Genomic DNA, 23,307 nt, shown 5'->3' with positions numbered 1-23,307 from the left:
GTCTCTTGATCAATTCACAGTCTTCCATTGTCTCCAAAACATTTAGTCTCGCAGCCATTTTCAGATTCTTTGTGAATAGGTCTTACTGAGTTAGGAGTCCTCTCGAGGACTTTTAAGCTCTCCTAAACTTAGGTGCTACTTTTAGGCCTAAAATACTTTGTGAATTGCTCTTAGTGAATACAATTAGGAGTCCTAAATTTAAGACTGACACGCCCATTATGTTTAGGAGTTTCTCCTAAATTCGCCAGTTAGGAGCTACTTTTAGCCCTAAGATCCTTTGTGAATACGGCCCCTGGACGGTGTTTTTAAAGTGTGATTTCAGCTCCTACTACATTCACAGCTATGGACCATAGACTGTTATGGACACAACAGGATTGCACAATTTGAAACTGGCCCAATAAGATAGTTAACAACATGATACATATGACAGCTTTATATTCAATTTCAAGTGGTGATGAGGGTAAAGAGGTTATTCTAGCCTGATGGTTGCAAGAACAATTTTTGGAAAGCACACATTTATCTATAGCTGTGTTTAGGAGTTTGGATACAGCCAAATATATTGTAATGAATAGTGGTTCAGGTACCAGGTATGATAGGTATGATATACAATTAAAACAAGCTATAATACCCAATAGAAAAAAAAGCATCAATATAGTGAAAGTGTGCAGTGTGTTGTTTAATGTGAGATATTCACCCAAAATATGCTACATTTCAGGAGCTTAAAGAGAGAAGTTGTTTAATTATACAGCAAATTAAGACATCTGAATGTTTGGGATTATTTAAGTAATGGTATGAGCAGGGGCGCCGCCAGGGATTTTGGGCCCCATGAAAAGATATCACATTGGGCCCCACCACCAGGCACAGGCCGCGCCAACCAAGCACAATGCTGTAACCACACCTCCAGAACCCAACCGACTCATTTATGCTTTAAATAACTACCTGTACAGGCTTGTTGCATCTATCTTGTAGTCCAATACTAACCGCACAATATTTACTGACAATGAGCGGTGAACGTATAACACTGAGCAGACGTGCAAATTCTGCTGCAGTAGAATTCACTATTTAATATAACACTAACATTCCTGACAATAGACCTCAATAGTCATCTTTTATGGTGTACTGTACATGCCTTTTTAATAACATTTTTGAATGGAAAATTTACAAATCAAAATAAATATAACTTAAATATACCATCCCATGACCTCTTAAATTAAAATAAAGTGAACATTAACACCAATATTATCATTTATAAAATAATATAACAAAAAAAAAACATAAGCAGCAGATCTTTTTATTAAATATACATACCAACTACAAAATAAGCGGGTATTAAAGTGTAAACGGACAACAAAACGGAAATGGAAGTGAAAAGGCCTGATGGTGGCACCAGGGGGAGGGACAACTGATTTAGTAAGAATAGCTGCTAAAAATGTACCTGCATTTATTAAATGTCAGCTAAAAGAGCAGTGAAATGAAAAACCTCAGTATTTTCTGTGAAGATATTAACAGTAGCCTACTTAATGTCAGCAAAACATTACAATTATTATTTACAATGGACTAACCTTAGCTAACAGACTAATTTCCCCCACTCATGGACCACACCCACCTTTTCTTTGAAAAACTGGGTGACATGCTGTCGTCCTTTAGTCCCTCTCTCTTGTCTTTCTCTCCTTTCTTTTCTTTCTTGAAAGCCTGACTTTGTGAGTGGTTGAGAAATGGCTAACACGTAAGTACTAGCATCCCTCCTCACATGCTCTCACTCTGCTGCTAGAAAGAGCGGTACCGCACAGCGTTTGGAGGCAGGACCAAACCATTACATGTAAGTAGAAGGGGTGTACAGAGGCTTTGGATAATTAACTTTTGGAAGAAAAAAAGTGAAATGAATCGTAAGTTTAGTGAGTACATGATCAATTTAACGTTCTATTATTGTTAATTATTGATGATTGATGAAAGGATACTTAAACTCATTCACGGGCCCTTAGAATCGTCCTAACTTTTCACCCCCTTACGGCGTCCCTGGGTATGAGTGAAAACGTTTTTAATTAATTGGTGACTCAATGCAATGACCATAGTCTTCAAAAAGACACATTGTGATAATGAATCAGCCTCAAATGTGTACTGGTATTCAAACAGCAGCTCACCCTCTCTGTCCCTGTGCTCAGCGAAGCCGGACACTATCTGTTCGTCGGGGGGGAAGGAAACACGCTTCTCTCCTTTACTTCTCTTCTTCTGGTTCCTGGCTCTCTCTGCTCCGTCATCACTCTGCTCCTCGTTGTCGCTGCAGTGGGTCATCGCTCTGTTAAGGACTCCACCATGGGGGTCCAGATCCACTGAGGTCCTCCAGGAGAGACTGGAGTCACACTCATTTAGAATGTGTGCAACAGCTGACACAGTTCCATCTGCCCTCTTGGAAGTGCTGCTCTCTCCACTCTGTGGTCACCTGGAAAGACAACACTCGGAAGAACGGATATCTTATTCATGAGGTGTGCACCGGGTTGCAAGTGAAACCCAATATGTTCATATCAAATTACACATTTAAAATAGGTGAGGCTCTACACACTTCCAAAGTGAAATAAAAGTATTAGCATCAAAATAGAGTTAAAGCTCCAAAACTAAAAGTAGTGTTGTGCAGATTTGTCCATTTCAGAATAATATATATGATTGATGATTGATCTTTAAAGCGTTCTCAAAGCTGGTAAAGGTGCAGCTAGTTTGAACGACTTTGTATACTGCAGGGTAGCTTGTGAATTTACTCCAGGTGGAAATAAAATCTAATTTAACACTTCATTATATTTCACATCATCAACACAATACACATTTAGTGAAAATAACTTGAGCTGCAGTGTTTCTATACTGACTCTAACACTGACTTTGACTTGTATAGAAGTATGAAACTGTAAGCTAAAATAAAAGCTTCTTCTTCACCTGTGCAGTAAACTGAAACATCTTCAAACGCTGGAATCACTGACGTAAGATACGCAGCATACTCGGCCAATAGAATAGCAAAACGTGCTGACGTCACTTCCTGACCGGTAGTTTTGCGGGAAGTTTGGTCCTCGTTCAATACGCATTTACATCCTATACCTCCATGTTCATACGGTTTTACCTACAATAAACAACAAAGTCAAGGTGTGTATTCATCCCATCTTTTCATAAATAGTGTTAGTGGCTGTTTGACTGACAGCGTCGCAGATATCAACGAACGTAATAAACGACATGAGAAGCTAGCGTGACAAGCTAATCAGATAGCCAGGTTAGCATGATAGCTAACGTTAACCGACACTGAAAACAGTGTAACGTTATACCGTTCGTCCTCTAACGTTGTGAGGCTGTAAACGTAATTGTTCATGATGACGGGGGCTGTTATCTTTGCTTTACACATTCTGACAGTGTCTGTACAGTAAAGCTTTGTTTACCAAACGTTAAAACTGAAGACGACAGGAAGTGTTAAACTTACGGTTATCCGCTGGTAAACAGATGAACCGGACATCATGTAGCACCGAATGTGAAACCCGCATATACATAACTTTTACACTTTGAAAAGCTAAGCCCAACATGCACTAGGTCATCAAGCATGGAGAATAGCAATGTTGGAAAGTAACTAAGTACATTTACTCAAGTATTGTAGTTTTTGACACATTTGTACTGTCCATTGAATACAACTTTATACTTCTACTCCACAAATATAGGCAAATATCGTTCTTTTTACTCTACTACATTTATTTTAACACTCTCAAACTTTGCACATATAAAACAAACGATAAACTGATATGGTAAAAGGCAGTACTGATATTCACAGTATTTCAAGTATTTAAATCTGGTCCATATTGACAAACTACAACACTAAAAAGGTCTTACATGTATAAAAACAGAATATCATGATAACCATAATAATATAATACTCTGGAAAGATCTATTTTGCATGTACATTTCTATTACTTTGATACTTGAAGCATATTTGGCTGCTAATACTTTTTTACTTTTACTTAAATTACATTTTGTAATCGGGGATTTTACTTACTGGAGTATTCTAAGACCATAGTATATGCACTTTTATTTAAGTAAAGGATGTAAGTACTTCTTCCAACACTGGAGAATACCATGTGATGCTGGGTGTGTGTGCTTTAGATGCCTCCTAAAAAGAAAACGGCAGGGAAAGGCAGAGCTCCAGCCAAGAGGCAGCTGGCGGAGGAGTTCCCCCCCGGAGAGGTCCTCATAGACACAGGGAAGAAGTCCTGGAAGCTGGGGGCTCCCATCGGCCAAGGGGGCTTTGGTCTCCTATATTTGGGTAAGAATAGATTGAATGCAGATACAGCACCTCAAAAATCTAACATGCAATGCTGAAAGACATGTATAGATCATGGGACTGCAGATGTGTTCTAAGACTAAGCTTAATCACTGAATTCAGATTAAGATGTGTAACTCTCAGACACTTACTGACCAAGTTATAATCTGAAAAATGTGACATTGCAGATGAATACAACTATATATTATATAGTTATATATATATATATATAGATAGATAGGTACTTTATTGATCCATAATTGGGAAATGATTTAGTTAAAGCAGCAATGTGTTCAGGCATTCAAATCTTAAACTGAAAGGTGGGAAAAAGGATAAACATAATTAAATAAAAGCATTGAAGAGCAGAAAGTCTATATACATAAGAACCATCAGAAGTGTTCCGTTCTCTTGTTCCCAGCTCATGAGAATTCTGCCAAGCCTGTGGGTGCTGATGCTGCGTATGTCATCAAAGTGGTGAGTCTCTAAACAACGTGAACAAGAACTCAAATGTTTTCATATGCACTTTGGATTTCACAATCAATTCAATGATCAATGATAGTCAATACCAATTCCAACTCTCGCAAAAAAACAAAACAATACATTCCATTAACTTTAAATTACATTGTTTCTTAATAATCTGTCAAATAAGTATATTTGATCATGGTGTTAAAGCGAAAACGGAAGTGAGGGACCCAAACAAACGATTAAGAAGGCAAATCTGAGATTTCATTTAACTCCAGCTCTCGATACAGGTTCGGGAAAGCCCCATGAGCTTCTCGCTGTAGAGTGAAAATGGAACGCACACGCTATTTGTTGTTTGTTTATATCAAGCAGTCTGTTCTTCTCTCGGTTATTACGCAGTCTGTTCTTCTTCTCTCGGTTATCACGCAGTCTGTCTTCCGGTTGTTGCCTCTTTTGAATGAAGAATACACACTACCGCCGCCTGCTGGTAAGGAGAGTTATTGCCACTCACGCATGCGCAGTTCGTACGTGCTTCTTGGCCGTCGGCTGAAGTCTTTGCGGTGTGTTCCAGTGCGACAGTTGGCCAAGACGCAGAGACGCGAAGCGACGCAACAGTCGGGTCCGTCTGTGTCAGTTCTTTGGTTTCAGCTTGGTGTGTCCGGGCCTTAAGAAAAACATTAAAACAGCCCGAGAATTTTTCTGTCCGAGCCAAAAGACACTAAATGTCATTTAGTGAAATGGCTAAAAACATTGGTATCGGAAGTGTTCATTTTGTTAATTTAAACATCAGTTTTGGACTCGGCTGAGAAATGATCAGTTTAACCAGTGTTAACATGCTGAATGGAAACTGATCAGTTATCTGGTTCTTTTGTCCACAGGAGCCCAGTGACAATGGACCACTGTTCTCGGAGCTCAAGTTCTACATGAGAGCTGCTAAACCTGACCTGAGTAAGCCAACTTACCATTCCTCACACACACCCTCAAACACACACACCTAGAAGTATGACATTAACTAAAGGTAGCCTTGTGATCATAACACAACTCTCTCCAGTACGGCAAACAAATAAAAGAAAGAAAGTTGTTTAATTAAAAAAGACAATCTTGTGTCTGAGGTGCGGGGGGGCTCTGCAGAGGAAGGGAAGCTTTTGGTGGCAGCGCTGTTGGCCCCCAGGCCACAGCTTTGCATTTTATATAATAACAATCCAAATGTCAATCTCCCCTGACAATTAACTGTTATATTACTAAGGAACCAAAGGCTCATATTTTATTCATGCTGGAATCTCACGTTGTTGGTAAATATTTGTCCCAGCAGCAGATTAGCTCGCGGCAGTGCTGCCCACCCCCCCCTCCCTCCATGGAATTCTACTCTTGTTACTTTAAGCATTACAGCCATCACCCAGTTACCCCAGCTCCAGTCAGCAGCATGCCGCATGAAACGGTAGCAACCCCACTGTCCTTGGTTGAGTGGGCATTACACATACTTTCAGCACATTTCTCAAACAACATCTTGTCCTGCAGTTCAGAGCTGGGTGAAGTCTCACAAGCTGAACGTTCTGGGCGTTCCAAGGTACTGGGGCTCAGGTCTGCATGAGAGAGGAGGGAAAAGGTAAGCCATTTCTCAAGTCAAGTTTCACCTTTCACACTTTTAGTCTTCCATCAGGCGCAAACAACTCCTGATCCAAGAGTTTGGTAGTGTAAATGAACCTTATACGATACAAGATTTTGTTAAAATATAATCGGAATAACCTAACACAAGTACAAATTGTCTGCAACATGCAAAAAACTTCCATACTCTGGAGTATTGAAAAAAGAGTGAGCTGGTTACGTTTCTTTAGGATTTGAACAGCTTTTGGATTTACAGACAAACGTGACACAACACAATGAATAAGGACACTTACTTATTTGAACTTGGCAATATGACATCTAACCATAAAATGAATGGTCAAAAATACCTGATCTTACAGCTCAGAATAAAGTGAGCTACACCAACACTGTACTGCAGTGGGGCTAATGTGACACCTAAGAAGCACTACGGACGCATTGTTTGTTCTTTCCAGGTACAGGTTCATGGTTATTGACCGGCTCGGCACAGACCTGCAGAAGAAGTTTGAAGAATGTGGGAGGAGGTTCCCAAGAAAACTGGTTCTACAGCTCGCTCTGCGTCTGGTTGGTGTTTTCATTTCACTTTCATTTTTTCCACTGAATGGAAGAGTTGTGTCATTTTGAACCAACGAGTTGTGAACAAATGGCAAGTGGGTGCAAGAGCTGCGCTTAAAGAAAAATCCTGTCCTATTCAGTTTATTTTGAATACTGCAAATGATATTTTTTGCTTCAAATGAATGTTCTCAAAAATAACCAAAGCTCTGCACTTTTATTTGTTTTGCACGTGTTTCTCTGTAGGGATGGGTCAAGTCTAAAATGATTAAAGATTTCAGTATTGATGAGCTCCCATGTTAGTGGCACTTTTAGTGAAATGTATTATGCCGATGCGGCAAAGGGACAATTGTTTTTTAAAGGTTGTTCTGACTGATGTAGATTCTGCTTCTTAACAGTTGATCAAGTGAATACGTTTAGATATTTGTGATATTTTCTTTCTTAAAAATAGTGGGGTATTTAAATAAGGACGTATGTTTTAAAGGTCTGGGTGCCGTGTTGGCGGGGTTGCAGGGCTCGCTGCTCCGCCTTTTGAGGCAGTCGGGCATTGTTTCTGATAGCAACGTTTCTGATAGTGCCGTGGGCGTAAAGCCAGCCTACATTTCCGCTATTACGTCATATCGGACACAAATCTGGATCAGCTCCGTTTTAGCCCTGTTTTTAGAGATTTGGGTACGGAGGAAAAGAGGGAGGGTTTTATTTTCTGATGCTGCGTGAGACTCCTGACACACCGGCGGGGACACATATTCATGTATAAAAGACATCCAAAAGTGCATTTTGCATGATAGGTCCCCTTTAAAATAATTTGGTTAATACGTTATGAATTCATTAATAAAAATGTATTAATACTGGTATCTGCCTGACTAATAGCATGGATCACTTCCGCATTAACCCATGTTATTAAGATATTTGAATGCTAATATTAATGTTTATCCTTGTTTTTTTTACTCTTTCAGTTGGATATTCTGGAGTTCATCCATGACCATGAGTACGTTCATGCTGACATCAAGGCCTCCAACCTCATGTTGGGCCACACTGATCCAGACCAGGTCAGTACAGCTTGAAACATCAAAAGAATAAAATAAAACATTCTGTTTTAAAATGGTGCTTCAAACAACCTTAAACTTTTCAGCATTGCATGTGTTAGAGTGGAGAGGCTCCTCTGACCCTGCGCTGCTCCTGAAGCAGCGAGGGGAGTGTGTTTTTGATCATCACACACGTGCTGCTTCATTAGATTCAATTAATCCTGCAGGGGAGGGGGGGGGGGGGGGTGGTGTGTGTGTGTGTGTGTGTGTGTGTGTGTGTGTGTGTGTGTGTGTGTGTGTGTGTGTGTGTGTGTGTGTGTGTGTGTGTGTGTGTGTGTGTGTGTGTGTGTGTGTGTGTGTGTGTGTGTGTGTGTGTGTGTGTGTGTGTGTGTGTGTGTGTGTGTGTGTGTGTGTGTGTGTGTGTGTGTGTGTGTGTGTGTGTGTGTGTGTGTGTGTGTGTGTGTGTGTGTGTGTGTTCCAAACGGAGAGATTAGATGGCAGCAGCTAAGAGGTTTTCCTAACAAACACAGCAGGGGAAAATATTTAATTTGCAGATTAATAATGTATCATTGGTGGTGTTATTAAAAAGCTTTTTATAAATGACAATTTAAGAATGGGCCCCTAAGGATTGTTTTATTAGGTGAGGTGTTTGTAGCTGTGATATTTGTATTTCTTCCCCTGGAGTTACTGGGATGTAGCTTTGTTCTTATTTTTGCAAGTTTCTTTATTAAAGCAATTAAAGACTAAGTAATAATGCTTAGTTTATGTTGCTGGAATAACAATTTGAATTTAAAAACGGGGGAATCACCTGCTCCCCATACTGTCAGTTAAAGTGCTGAGACATGGCAAATATGTTTTTATAAATAGAGAGCAGGTTTAATCCTGTTGTTGGTGTGTGTTTGTCTTTCAGGTTTACTTGGTAGATTATGGGCTGGCATACAGGTATGCACCCGATAGTGTGATAAAAGAGTACAAGGAGGACCCCAAGAGATGTCACGACGGTACCATCGAGTTCACAAGCATCGACGCACACAAGGGAGCAAGTAGGTACATCACACTACGAGTAGATTCATAAAAGCTCCCGTACGCTGCCAGGTCTTTACTCTGTGGTGGGGGGTAAACCTTTACAAAAAGAGGAAGGCCATACATAAAAGTATTAGTGATTTGTCACTGGTCCCACTAATTACACAACAACAATCTAAAAGGTGGGATCTCAACCAAAAGAAAGTGACCATTTCTCATAAAACCAGAAATTGCAGTTTTTGTGATTGATCTAACTTCAAAGCAACCATGTCCTGACTCCAGCTTCATAGCTAACACATCAACATGAGGCTTTGTTATAGCAGTGCATGGAGTGGTGCAGTGTTCATGTCTTTGTGTAGGCCCACCCAGAAGTTAGCATCAAGGGCTCCCTCAACAAAAAGGGTTGTGGCATATTGCAGAAGATAACATCTCTGTCAAACACCTTTTTCATCCACAAATGAACATCACTTTTTCAAACGTTGATGCAATCTCAAAGTAAAAAGCTAACGTTAGCCCATAAAGGAATTACATCACGGTCACATGACTTCACTTCACAGATGCTAAACTAAAGGCGGCTAATGTTTAGTAGTCTAATTTATTCACTCTGTTTTTATGAGAGTATTTACTGACATGTTTTATGTCGGAGAACAAAACATTCAAATCTCTTCAGCTTGTGGTCTACCTCAGACCTTTCAAGGTTGAACAAAAACAAGTTAAAAAAAGCTTTCACTTACAGACGAGGGATCATTCCTACTCTGCTCTAGTTCAGCATGTAATGTAGGTGATGCTGCTGATGTGGTTGTGTGTGTGCAGCTGCGTGCCGGCGCAGCGACCTGGAGATCCTGTGTTACTGCATGGTGCAGTGGCTGTGTGGACGCCTGCCCTGGGAGGACAAGCTGCAGGACCCCCTCTACGTCAGAGATTGCAAAATCAGGTGAGCGGCACACATCATCTCTGACCAACCCTGTCTCCTAAAAATGACGTTCCCACAGAACTAAACTGCATTCTCAATTACGTTTAGCTAGAAACATATTTTCTCCCACGTTACGTTTCTTATGAACGTCTCTTAAATACGTTTATTTTCTACATATCTTTGCCATTTATTGTCTTGCTTATAAAAATGATAATAGTCATTTATAAATATCATTTTAGAGCACATATTTGAAATCAGTAGGCAAGGCTGTAATTTCGCCAGCTGTTACTCTCATAACTCTCATAACTAAATCGTATAATGTCGGACTTTTTTTTGCCGTCAATGAGGAAAAGAAGTGGGGCTTAGAGCCTCAAAATACTGAAATCTGTATTTTTTTATATCTTTTTTTCCTTCTAATTTGTTGCTCTTTTCTAAATAACACATTGTTATTTACTCAACAATAACACAATTATCCTTGTTTTTATTTATTCGTTTAATTTTATAATCTTGGGCTTTTTAGCATGCTTTTTAGCCGTAAATAAAGTCACTGGAAACAGACGTAGGCCTATAAGGGACATTTTGATACACATCACAAACCCACTGAACTGATTACCCAAGATCCTCAGCTTGAAGCTCGTTGATTGGATGTTTTAGCCGCAATGCACGTTGGGATATGGTGTTAATGCGATATGATATCCGAAAACATTTTTTTAAAATGAAAAAATACTTCATTCCGAGTGTTCTTGCTTTTCTCTTTGAAAGTCATCACATAACGGCATTGTAATACAAGGTTCGGCTGCATTAAATATTACACATCTGCCGTAGTTCTTTATTTATAGAGTCCTGATGAGAAGACTTCTAGACAAACAGGAAGAACTGCCGGCAAAACTGAATATGTGACGTGGATCATAAATATATCAACAATTAAACAACATCTTGCATTTCTTTTCACAAAATACGTCTCCTTGCAGTATCAATAGTAATTCGGCTGACTTTTATATTTGATCCAATTGGTAGATAGGTTATATTTACACCATAACGGTGCACAGCTGATAGAAAAGGACTTGTAGTTTTTAAAGGTATGACTGATTTTCTTTGAATATAAGAATGTAAATACTGAGTTGAGAGAATAGTCAGGGGATTTGGGTGATGGGAGGCACATCTATGGAATCACAATTTCAATAGCTTACCATTAAATGACGGATATACCTTTCTGTCTGTGATGTTTTACAAATCAGATATTAATGTGTAGAAGTAAAACATGAGAAATAGTATAGCAATATCCTGTAAAATTATGTAAAAACATGAATAAAACTACACATCTTCAGATGTTATACATACATAAGTGTCGTACACTAATAATACAAAGTTATTATTAGTATGCTGTGTGTACCTTGTGTGATGTTTGAGGTGCAATAAACGACACAGCAGCTTTTTGGCATGATAAAACTATTATGTTCTGCCTCGCTCATGAGAGTAACAGCTGGCGAAATTACAGCCTTGCCTACTGATTTTAATTTAACCATATATCGAGCCCGATTCTCGATTTCAAATGTGTGCTCTAAAATGATATTAATAAATGACTATTATCATTATTATAAGCTAGAAAATAAATGGCAAAGATATGTAGAAAATAAACGTATTTAAGATACGTTCATAAGAAACGTAACGTGGGAGAAAATATGTTTCTAGAAGATATGTAGAAAATAAACGTATTTGATAGGGATGTCCCGATCACCTTTTTTTGCTCCCGATCCGATTCCGATCATTTGATTTTGACAATTTGCCGATACCGATTTTTCCCGATCCGATCTTTATGCAATGCATTAAGAGAAAAAAAAGCATTCAAGTTGTCCCTTAAGGTTATTTTTTTATTTAAATTTGATATTCTATCCAACATGGATATAGCTTCTTTTTTTCACAGCAGCATTGGATCAGTTCAGTTGTGCAGCATTGGATCAAAACAAAATAAAGCTTATCAGTACTCGTTAGCTTACTGCTACAATTAGACACTGCGCCCTGCCCACTCTGTTGCCAGATTTGAGAGAAATAAGCAACCAGGTCTATGAAAACAAGCCCCAAAGAAGCAACACATACATGATTTTGTGTAATTTGAAACCAAAACTAAGGCCTCAGGATGACTTTAAGACTTGAACATGGTCATTTTTGTTTTGTAACATTGAATAAAATTTTCTTTTTTTAAAAACAAAAATAATCCGATCCCCGATTTTTTTGTCTCGATTCCGATCTTTTGAAAATCACGTGATCGGCTCCGATCCCCGATCACGTGATCGGATCGGGACATCTCTAGTATTTGAGATACGTTCATAACGAGCGTAACGTGGGAGAAAATACGTTTCTAGCTAAACGTAATTGAGAATGCAGTTTAGTTCGATGGGAACGTAATTTTTAGTAGACAGGGTTGCTCTGACACACAAGGTGGTCTTCACAAATCTGACCTCTCAGGTAAAGCCGGGGGCCCACTGACAAACATTTTGCTGCTTGCTTTTCTCTTACAGGAGTCAAGAAAACATCTCTGAATTTATGAACCAATGTTTCTCCTCTCAAGACAAGCCAGGTAAGAACACACACACATAGAGCAACAGTGGCCATGCAACTTCCTCATTAAGTAAGAGTCAAGGCAAGTCCATTTGCTTTTGACAGCCCAGTATTATAAACGTGCTTCCACCAGAATGACTCCAGTGGGGTAGGGATCTGTGGATCTGTGATCGACTGATAACGATTTGGAATTGCTTTAAACAGACATCCCAAACTTACAATCACAATACATTTGAATGACAGTATATAAAGCTTCTTGCATCATCAAAATGGATTTGATTGATATGGTTATTTTCTAATAACTACAGGGTTTCCGCTATCCTTAAAGCCCAGGGCATTTTATTAATTCATGTAAAAATAAGGCCTTTTCTAAGCTCATCACAACAAAAGATTTCATTAACAAACTGTCATAGGAGGATTTCTATTGTCGAGGACAGTCCAACTATTTGGAGAGCATTTGAGCAAACTGCAAGATGGGAATCAAAGGCAGTGCAATGCCACCTGCAGAGTGAACACTAGAAACATGCCAATGTTACAGTAAACATTTGTGCAAACTCATTGATGTGTTTTCTTTCTTTAATATAGGTTGTTGTAAAGTTGGTGTTAAATTGAATTCCAAGAAGCATTAAGACATTTTAAATGTTATAAAAAGTCCTAAATCTAACTATCTTTAAGCTTTAGGAACCCTGTTATTCACGTCTATGAATAGCCCTCTAAATCCAGACCTGCTCGGTCCTCATTAGAATAAAAGTCCTTAAACACACTGCAGTAATATTTGTAGTCGAGACTGTAAGAGGCGACTCTAACGCTTGATGTCTGGCTGTGTTGAGAGTTGCCTTTTTAATGTTGGCACTGTGACCTGCAGGAAGTGTGTGGTTCAGACAGAGGAGAGGAGCACGGAGCGTCACACCTCCTTCCTTCTGCTGCGCCCAACAAAAGCAAAGTGTTGTTTACAACTCAATCTTTGACTGTGTATCAAATCTGAGGAAAGTCACACCAAACACAAGCAGGCAGGACGCTGCGACCACAGCAGAAAGTCTTGGAACAGAGAGACAAGTCCAGTCGGTTATTGATGTAGTCCCTGTCAGTAAACGTGGATCACAGCACACAGAAAGCCCTCCTGGAGCTAACTGATCCTGGAGGGTCTCAGTGTGTGATGAGTTTCAATAATTTTGCCCTGGTTTGTTTCAGAGGAGATCCAGAGGTTCATGGAGGAGGTGAAGTCTCTGGGATACCAAGACAAGCCTCCGTATCAGAAGCTGCGCTCCATTCTGCAGGCCGGCCTCAAGTCCATCCGGGCTAAAGATGAAGGCACACTCACGTTCCCTGCTGCCAGTGGAGCTGTGTCTCCTGCTGCCAAGGTGGTTGTTCTATGGTTCAAAATAACTTCCTGGTAGCAACGTCACATTGAATTGTAAGAATGCCGGGCTAGCGCAAATATGGTGGAGGGAGGTGAAAATCAAGAGCAAGTCATTGTAAATTAGTGTTTTGAAAGTGGACATTGGGTACATTATTTCATTTCATTTCAAACCTTTATTTAATCAGATTGGTCCATTGAGATCATAGATCTCTTTTTCAAGGGAGACCTGCAGCATATAGGTTCCACATGAAACATAAAACAACAAAGGACATCATACATTATATTTACAGGATACATTTACATAGTTATAGACATTTACAAGTGCCCATAGTATCAACGAGCATTTCATTTAGCCTAGCTTTAAAAACATGCAGAGGAATGAGACTGCTCAGTTTCAATTCTTGCTGAAGATTGTTCCAAGCAAGTGGAGCTGCGCACATAAAAGCTGTCTTACCTAAGACAGTCCTTGCTCTTGGCACATCTAACAATACTACATCATGCGATCTCAGACAATAGCTGCTTGCAACTCTCTGTGTTATCAGAGAGCAGATATAATACGGGAGTTTACCCAACAAAGCTTTATAAATAAACTTGTACCAATGACTGAGCCTCCGTACAGTAAGTGATGGCAAACCTGCCTTTGCATACAGGGTACAGTGATGAGTAAGTGCTTTACAATTTGTGACAAATCTCAGTGCGCTGTGATAGGCGCCATCTAACTTGTTCAGGCAATTGGCAGGTGCATTCATATAGACCAGATCCCCATAGTCCAGCACAGGTCAAAAGGTCACAGAGACTAGCCTTTTCCTGGCTTCAAAAGAGAAACAGGACTTGTTTCTGAAAAAGAAACCTAGTCTAACCCTCAGCTTTTTAAGCAGGTTATTGACCTGAAGTTTAAAAGTGAGACAATCATCAAGCCAGATACCTAGGTATTTATAACAGGTAACCACTTCAAGTACTTGTCCTTGCATAGTAACAATATCTACAACAGGCTCTGGTGTCTTTTTAGCTTTTGAAAAGAGCATTACCTTGTTTTTATCAACATTTAAAAGAAGCTTAAGCTCAGCGAGCTGAGTCTGAATAATGTTAAGAACAGCCTTTAATTTAACACCAGCCTCCTGAATGGAGGGACCTGCACAGTACATCACGGTATCATCCGCATAAAAATGTAAAGTAGCTTCATCGACATTTTCACCTAAACTGTTGATATATATAGAGAATAAAAGTGGACCTAAAACAGAACCTTGGGGAACACCATTAGCAATGTTCATCAAAGTGAACACATTGGGACCTTTCAGAGAGGTAGTTCACAAACCACCCCACTGCATGGCTGGATATGCCAATACTGAGTAGCCTCTGCTTTAAGATGCGATGATCGACGGTGTCAAACGCTTTGGAAAGGTCAATAAATAGAGCTGCACAACTCTGCTTATTATCTAAAATACTCATGTCATTCACCACTTTCATTGTGACAGTGATGGTGCTATGTTGCTTTCTGAAGCCTGACTGATGTTTAGAAAATATGTCATTTGTACATAAAAACACCTTTACCTGCTCACTCACTAGGCGTTCAAGAACCTTCGCCAGAACTGATCATTTAGATATTGGCCTATAGTTATTTAAAATAGTTGCCTTCCCTCCTTTTAGTAAAGGTAAGACATAATCTGACTTCCATACTTTAGGAATTGCATTTGTGCTGAGAGAGAGGTTAAAAAGAGTAGTGAGAGGAGGAGCAATAAAATGTGCAGCTACCTTTTAAAAAGTAAGGTTCTACGTTGTCCGGGCCAGCCGGTTTCTTAGGATCTAGCTTAGATAAGGCTTCATGAACAACATTAACAGTAAAAGAGTAAAACTGAAAGGGTTTTCCAGACCACATTGTTCAGAGTCACACACTGTAGTGTTCACAGAAGCAGAGTTAGAAACAGAATCAAACAGAGAGCCACAGACACAAAATGCTCATTAAAACAATTTAGTATGGTGGCCCTGTCAGATATAGTGCCAGATGCTGTGGTAAGGCACGGAGGTAGCGTAGCTCATTACGGATCTCACCGGTGGATATTGATTTTATGGCTTTCCAAAATGTCTTAGGATTATTTAGGTTTTCTGTGGTTACTGACAAATAGTACTTCGACCTAGCACTTTTGACATTTGATGTGAAGCTATTCCTTAGCTGCCTAAAACGCAGCCATTCTACCTCTGAGCCTGATTGCCTAGCCTTTGCCCAGGCCTTGTTTCTCTCATGCAGGAGACAGTTCAGCAGAAAACCAAGGATTGTCTCGTCCCTTTACTCTAAATTTACGCAGGGGTGCATGTCTATCAATGATCTCCATAAAACCAAGATAAAAATAAGACCATCCAGTTTCTACATCAGCACACAGATCAATTTTTTCCCAATCAAACCCAAACAGATCATGAACAAAACCCTGCTCCACAAAATGTTTTATGTCTCTCTTAATAATAATACGAGATTTACCCTTAAGGACCTTAGTGTCCAATTGTGGCTACAACACAGTGATCACTCAGATCATTCGCAAATACTCCCACAGATGAGTATTTATGGGGAACATTAGTTAAAATTAGATCAATTAGGGAGGATTTATTAGGGGACTTAATGTTAGGGCGAGTAGGACTGTCAACAATCTGAGTAACATTTAAAGAGATATAAAGGTTTTTAAAATCCTCTGACACTGCAGTTAACCAGTCCCAGTGAAAATCTCCAAGTAGCACTATTTCCTTGTACTCTAGCTGCGATAAAAGATTTGCTAGTGAAGACAAGGAGTCCTTGACAGCTGAGGGGGGTCTGTAACAGCCCACCACCATGACCTGTATGAATCAGCAGGAGTAGTGATCTGACTACTACTACTGGGCGGACCAGGGTTTGGTTGTACATTTCCTGACAGTAATAGCAAAAAAAAAAACAGGCATCTTTTCCTCTTAATCGACACACATACATTGTCATCTACTTTAGAAACACCGGAAAAGTCTGCGAGAATGTGATTTGAGCTTAAGAAGCAGTCCTGAAGAACCATCATCGCAGGAAAACAAAAAAGACAAACATATTTTGTCGAGCAGATTGTCTGTGACAAGGCAACCGGTAATTGTTTGTGCAACACGCCCGAACCTTTGCAGGGGATGCCCACTGCGGGTGGCAGAACAGACCTGAATCCAGTAGACTTCTCAGAATGACTAGAGATCTTCTCATAGTCCAAAACAGTTAACAGGCACAGCAGAATCCCAATATGGACCATTTTCCCAGACCAGCACACAGTATCCGCGATGTACCTGGGGCAAATCAGCACAGCTGCAAAGGACAGGCGAAAGCAGCAGCGTGGAAGCGCTCCGGTCCCTCCGTGGTATCCCCGGGGTGAAAGCAGGCCTCTGCAACAGCAGAACCAGGACAGGTGGAAAGCAGGCCCCAGCCGTGGTAAAATCCTCCTCCGCACAGCAGCACACGCCCGGTGGAAGCAGGCCAAGCCTGAAGCGTGGAGCCACTCCGTCTCTCCGCAACAACTCCGGGGTAAAAACCTCTCCAGTACAGCCGTACTCTACAGGTGGGAGCAGGCCTCCTTAGATCGCAGATCGCAGGCAGCAACAGGTGGAGCCGTTCCATCTCTTCGCGACGTCTCCGGGGGAAAAACACCTCAGTACAGCCGTACTCGACAGGTCGGAGTAGGCCTCCGCAGATCGCAGACAACTAAAACTACTACTTGTATAAGCAGGGATGGCTAAATGTTTGTAAGCAGGAGAGCTAGATGGATTTTAAGAACTCAATGGACTCAAAGACCTGCACCAGTTGTTTTCAATGTCTTGACTTTAAGACCATTCAAATATTATCGTTGAAATCAGATTATAAATACTTCAATAGTGCTTGATAAAAAAAAAACTAAAACTTTATTATTCACTTAAAAAATATTGATCTCTGATTGATGAAATGTGATGAGGCTAACTTAATCTCTTAAATCCATGTCACAGTACGACAGAGGAATGTAAGTCTGAGCCCACATGCAGTGTTTTTGTTGTCTGCTGTGTTCAGACTCAAGTCATGTGTGTGATGCCACATTCAGGGTCCTTTTGTAACAGAACACCGTTGCTAGAAGCTGCAGCTAGAAGTATTAGTTTTGTTTTTGAGGATAGAACAATGTCACACAGATGTAGGGATGCTAGAGCTATACAATTGGTTTATTGTACTTTACAATTTCATGTCAAGGCATTTATGTTATTGATTTCTAATGCACTTTCTAAATAATAAAAAGGGAGTTCATATGTATCTTACTGCTCGTATTCGTTGATGATAAAGTAGCCATGGCAGTAATATAGAAAATTGAGGATGCAACGCATTGTTATGCATCAAAATGCATCACGATGCTGGAAGCTGGAACTGATGTTTAACAACACTGGCATTTCTTTTAAATAGGCCCTTTTCTGCTTGGGAGGAGGGGAAAGAGTGTGTCTGCAGTATAGAGGCCCAACAAGAGGAGGATGGACAGAGGATTGGAAGTGACTGTTTCTCTTTTCAAAGCAGACTCTACAGTGGCCTTGATTTCAGATGTTATATTTCAGTGATGCTGAGGAACCTGCATCTCGGTCGACTCCACACTTAAACATGCATAGAAATGCTCTGAGGTTAAAAGGGAAACCCAGTCCGTCATGAAATGGATTCATATCAAGCGGCAAAATCTGGGGAACAGCCGGGACGCCAATAGGGAAGTGCAACACACTGTAGTTCATACATGGGCCGCTAGGGACTGACTGCAGAAAGGAGCAATTTCCATAGACCCCCATGTTAAAATGCCCAACTTTACAGCGGGAAAAAACATGTTTCTACCCTTGGATGCAATAAATATTATTATCGATATAGTTAGATTCCACCTTCATGATTATGAATCTGTGAGTGAATTGTTTTCTAACAAAACCCTTTTATTTATATTAGGTCTTAAAGTTTTGCATAAATTAGGGCGTGGTCACTTTGATGGACATGTACATGCCTCACTGTCAGCTAACAGCAACTTGTGCACTGCTAGGCTACAACCATAGAGGCTACAACGTCAGTTAGTCATAGTACTGTACTTGACCCTTTAGCTTTAGCCGTGTTCATGGTGATTGTGCCTTTTAGGGAATATTGTTACAAATACCAGACAATTAAAATGTCGTGCTGTGCGCTTGAATGTAACAGAACTTCCAAGAAGATGTTAATCCCGTTCGCAGGTGTGTTTGTGTGATTGGTAGCTTAGCTTGTTACTTATTAGCCAGCTAAGGACGTAACTAGTGCTGCGTACCGGTACGCCGAACCGGTACTGGACTTGTAAAAAGTTTCGGTTCAAGTCCGGTTAAAACCGGAACGTCAGGAACCGGTACTTACGTTTATTCTCCTTTGTGTTCTAAACCATCTAAAACCTTCCATAGATCGAGAAATTTGCACTGAGAAAAGACGAAAAACATTGTTTTGGCTTCTGATATGGCGGCCATTACTGAACTCACGAAGTCTCGCAAAATATCGCAACTGCTCGCGAGATCTGTGTGACGTCAAGGGAAGCTGGCTTAGACATAGTGGACACTGACAGCGTGGGATACTGGTTGCCATATATGGTAATGTAGCTAAACTAACTCCTTTGTATGTATGGTGATATAGTGTCTGCCGAAAGAGCAACACTTCATCCAGACAATGTCAATATGCTGTTGTTCTTGAACAAGAACACATAGACTTGTACTCTTGCATATTGAGTCTTGTATGTACATCACTATGTATGTAGTTGTGTTGTGTAGTTAGTAACACATGTAGAGTTCTAGAAAAGACATGGTGTAGACACAAGTTGGAAGGGGGCACAATAAACCTGACGAGTTTGAATTTGAGTTGATAATGAGTTTATTTTCAATTGATAATTAGCTCACAATAAGTTCACTTTAGTTACTCACACAACTTGACACAAGTCCGGACCTATAAGTCCGGACCTGAACCTGAACCTCTGGACTTGAGTCCGGACCTGAACCTGAATGTGAGTCCAGGTACACAGCACTAGACGTAACCCATTATACATACATACATTTTAGTTTATGATTCAGCCTTGGGTAAGACTTTTATAGTCTATGGCTATGATGCCCATAATGCTAAACGGGAGCAAATGTTAATAGGGCACCCAATTATCCCAGCGGTAGCCGCCGGAGCTAACTGAGCCGCGGGGGGCTAGCTCCAGCCGGCGTCCGGGAGCTAACCCACTGCGGCTCCGTTAGGTCCGGGCGATGGAGTCCGTCGTTATAACTGGAGATCAAGGAATGCAGCGAAACGCAGACTTGGTTCGCCTGCTGTAGTATTAGCTAAATAAATTATGTTGAACAAGGCTTATTAAGCTGAACATCGCCACAATTGTTCTGCTATGTATCGGTACTTCTTTTCTTAACGTGTGAATGACAAGCATTAAGAATAACAAAATATAGCTAATTCTCTTGCACATTGTCTCATTTGATTATAAATGTAACGTTTATATAGGGGAACTACACTATTAGCAGTAACTTGGTATGCATGTATTTCATGTTAGCTTAGCTTCTTAGCCTGAGCTAGCTCTGTTTACTTCCAGTTCGGAGGCAGCAGGTCCCGCCTCCGCTCCGCCTCTTTGCCCTTATTTGGAGCAGGCGGGATTAGACTCTGACGTCGCTGTCAAGCGTTAGTGACCGACTCCGCCTACTTAAGGCTTCTCGGCAACTCTGCAGAATCCTATGGGTGACGTCACGGACACTACGTCCATTTATATATACAGAATCTATGATTCATATCTGAAGGTGTTACTGCTGGGTGAGACTTTACAAACAGAAGCCTGGAGGAAGAAGTCCTGTGGCATCATCACCGAGTAGGGATGGGCATCGTTAAGGTTTTAACGGTACTACTACTTTTATCGATACCGCTTATCAATCCGTTCCTTTAACGGTACTCTTATCGGTTCTTGTGAAGAAGAAAAAAAGTTAAATTAACTAAACAAATTGTAAATAATGTGAACTTACAGATCTGTGAAAAACAAACAAAAAACAAGTATTTACTTCAAAAATACAGTGGTACAGAGCAACACAGGTGGGGCATACAGGTATGCTGCAAAAGGCCTAACGGTTCTTCTGGAGGAAGATTAAGGATACATAACATACCTGACGTGGAAAAGTTACTCTTGGATAGGGCTACAGAGCTACTAGAAAGACAGTCGAACCCGGTGCATTCCTCCGTCTGAATGTGGTGCACTTTTGCTAAATGTTTAGACAAATTGCTCGTGTTACCGCCCTTACATGCTAAACTCTTATTGCACTTTTGGTAACGATCATTGTCCACATCGAGACGGGTAAAGTTTAACCACACCTCGGAGCGCTTAGTTCTCTCCGCCGTGTGTGTGTGTGTTGCATGTAGCAGCTGCGTGTGTGTAAACCGCCCCGCCCGCTCGCAAGCAGAGAGCAGAGAGAGATCTCGCCTGGATTGGAAAAATCGAAAATACATCATAGACGCATTTTTTAGTCTTATTGCATATCAGAAACGGAGTTGGCGAAACCAAAACTGCAATGTAATGGTTATGTAGCATAATACATATGACATATCATTTTTTAAATGTCTCCAGTACCGATAAAAATACCGATAAGGTCGGAGCTTAACGGTAACACAGCCTTTAATAATTCAGGCCTGGGGCCCCTTTAATACCCATTCCTATCAACAAGTCAAAGTTTCTCTCTGTGTTTCACGACTCTGAAGGCCTTGAGAGGTTCACCAAACACACTGCTTTTTGTTTTTAGTTAAAAAACAAAAAAAGTCTTCATTCAACATTGAAAGGACTGTGTTGTACTTTACATGCTATCCCCTTTATAGCAGTTTTATTTTGAAGGAGCATTGAATGTGGGACCAGCCGTCTCCTGCTCAGCTACAGGAGGGGATCAGATGTTAGAGAAATGCATTCTGTGTATTCTGAACAATGGGTGCAGCTCATTCAAAGTAACTCCCACATACTAAAGTCCATGTTCACCTAATGTCCACTCATCATTTTGTTCTATTCTTCTCCTTCCAGAAAACCAATAAGAGAAAGAAAGCCGCAGCTGAAGAGGAGGAGGAGGAGGAGGAGGAGAATGAGACAGATGGACAACCCATCAAGAAAAAGAGAGTCGCAAAGAAAAAAGGTATCGGATATATCTGAGCTCATTCACTTACAATGTATTTATTAAATGAGTATTTAGGGAGAGATGGCACAAGGATACAACAACATGTCTAACTGTCCAGGGAAATGAATACAACAACAAATCAAAAGTATTGAACAGATTTAAATGTTGACTAGACAGTGGCGCTGGATCCTGTCAGAGGATCGCAGAGTGATGACACCCTGAGGAAGGAGTGTTAAAACTGGGATTGGCAATCCATCTGAAGAATAGATTCAATATCTTAGTCAGACCAAAGTCGGCCAAAGGACATGTAATGTATGGGACAACATTTCTGTTCAGTATATGCCATTTCTCTTTGTAGTTTCCTGTTCTGGGGATGTTTTTATAGCATAAGCCAAACATGCTTTATATTCCATGCTCAATGGACTGAATGCTAAAGATCTCTGAGATAGCGTCATGCTAGCTATTACAACAAGAAATGAGTTTACTTACAGAGCAAGCGTGGCAGCTCCGAACAAGGAAGCCGAGACAGAAGACAAGCACATAGATAGCATCAAGCAGTGTACACATAATGAAACATACAATGTACATGAAGCTTGTGTGTTTGAAGGGGCTTTATGTAGCCTCAGTGTAACAGGATGGTCTCCCCTGCAGAAGTGAACGGGGTGAAGAAGAGTCCCGCAAAAACTGCTGGACCAAAGAAGGTATGCGGCGCTGGCAAAGTGGGGGACCCCAAATCCAGACTGGTGGAGATGGGCACCCAGACGTCCCCCGGACTTGCCCTGAGGTCCAGAGGCAGACCCAAGAAAACCAGCCCCTGAGCCCCCCCCCACCTGTCTACACTCCTCCCTCCTGCCTCTCATTTGCTCCTACAAGAGTCACTTTTCTACTTGTTTCTGGTTTCTATTCGTTACGCACTATTACATGTTGATTTTATTTGGTGTCATTGAAGACAGGCCTATTGTAATAAAGAGTAATTAAAACGTCATTTTGTTTGTCTTAATTCAAGGTTTCAGGGTCAATGGCTAGATTGTGATGGAAATAAACTCCCTGTCATTCACAAACACTTTGAGAGAGATTCAGTTATTTCATTCTTTAGGAGACCAGCCAAGAAACGTGCAAATTAGGAATTCCAGACAGACTTTTCTAAATCAAGGCCTGGATCCACTGTGAGGCCACAGATCACTGCACTACCTGTCTTGATGAGGCCTTTGTCTTTATTAAGTGTGTATTGTTAATATGAGTAATCCTCTGTGTGTGTGCGCGTCACAGTGACCTCGTTATAAAAGTTCCATCAAGTGAACTGTGGGGACAAACAGTCAACACTGGAGACTGGAGGACATTATGAGGACACGTCTTTCTACGCAGAGTCAAAGGACCAATTATATTGTAAACAAGTGATGGACCA

At 40.7% G+C, this 23,307-nt stretch overlaps 2 protein-coding genes across 3 annotated transcripts in view; one reads left to right on the top strand and one right to left on the bottom strand.

Annotated features, from left to right (window-relative positions):
- Nucleotides 1-2,292, bottom strand: part of LOC307013663 (protein phosphatase 1 regulatory subunit 37) — a gene marked incomplete at its 5' end in the record, with an annotated part of 119,889 nt that extends 117,597 nt beyond the window's left edge. Inside the window, one exon of the mRNA XM_079641139.1 lies at nucleotides 2,142-2,292. Coding sequence (XP_079497265.1) covers nucleotides 2,142-2,292 — 151 coding nt within the window. The remainder of the gene's footprint in view (nucleotides 1-2,141) is intronic.
- A 55-nt stretch (nucleotides 2,293-2,347) lies between these two features.
- On the top strand, nucleotides 2,348-22,887 carry vrk1 (VRK serine/threonine kinase 1). 2 transcript variants are annotated; one of them, XM_079641141.1, is made up of 13 exons: nucleotides 2,348-2,483; nucleotides 4,129-4,288; nucleotides 4,704-4,759; nucleotides 5,626-5,695; nucleotides 6,266-6,353; nucleotides 6,805-6,913; nucleotides 7,858-7,950; nucleotides 8,837-8,969; nucleotides 9,763-9,883; nucleotides 12,382-12,440; nucleotides 13,613-13,782; nucleotides 21,812-21,920; nucleotides 22,554-22,887. In XM_079641141.1, exons 2-13 carry the CDS (start codon nucleotides 4,129-4,131, stop codon nucleotides 22,718-22,720), a joined length of 1,335 nt encoding a protein of 444 aa, XP_079497267.1. In that variant the 5' UTR covers nucleotides 2,348-2,483; the 3' UTR covers nucleotides 22,721-22,887. The 2 variants fall into 2 exon arrangements, with proteins under 2 accessions (XP_079497267.1, XP_079497266.1); XM_079641140.1 differs by lacking the exon at nucleotides 2,348-2,483 and adding an exon at nucleotides 2,970-3,129.
- Nucleotides 22,888-23,307: the final 420 nt, after the last annotated feature.

Source organism: Notothenia rossii (assembly GCF_949606895.1).
Source record: "Notothenia rossii genome assembly, chromosome: 7".
Taxonomy (NCBI): Eukaryota; Metazoa; Chordata; class Actinopteri; order Perciformes; family Nototheniidae; genus Notothenia; species Notothenia rossii.
The sequence above is the reverse complement of the archived record's forward strand: the minus strand, read 5'-3'. Positions and strand labels throughout refer to the sequence as shown.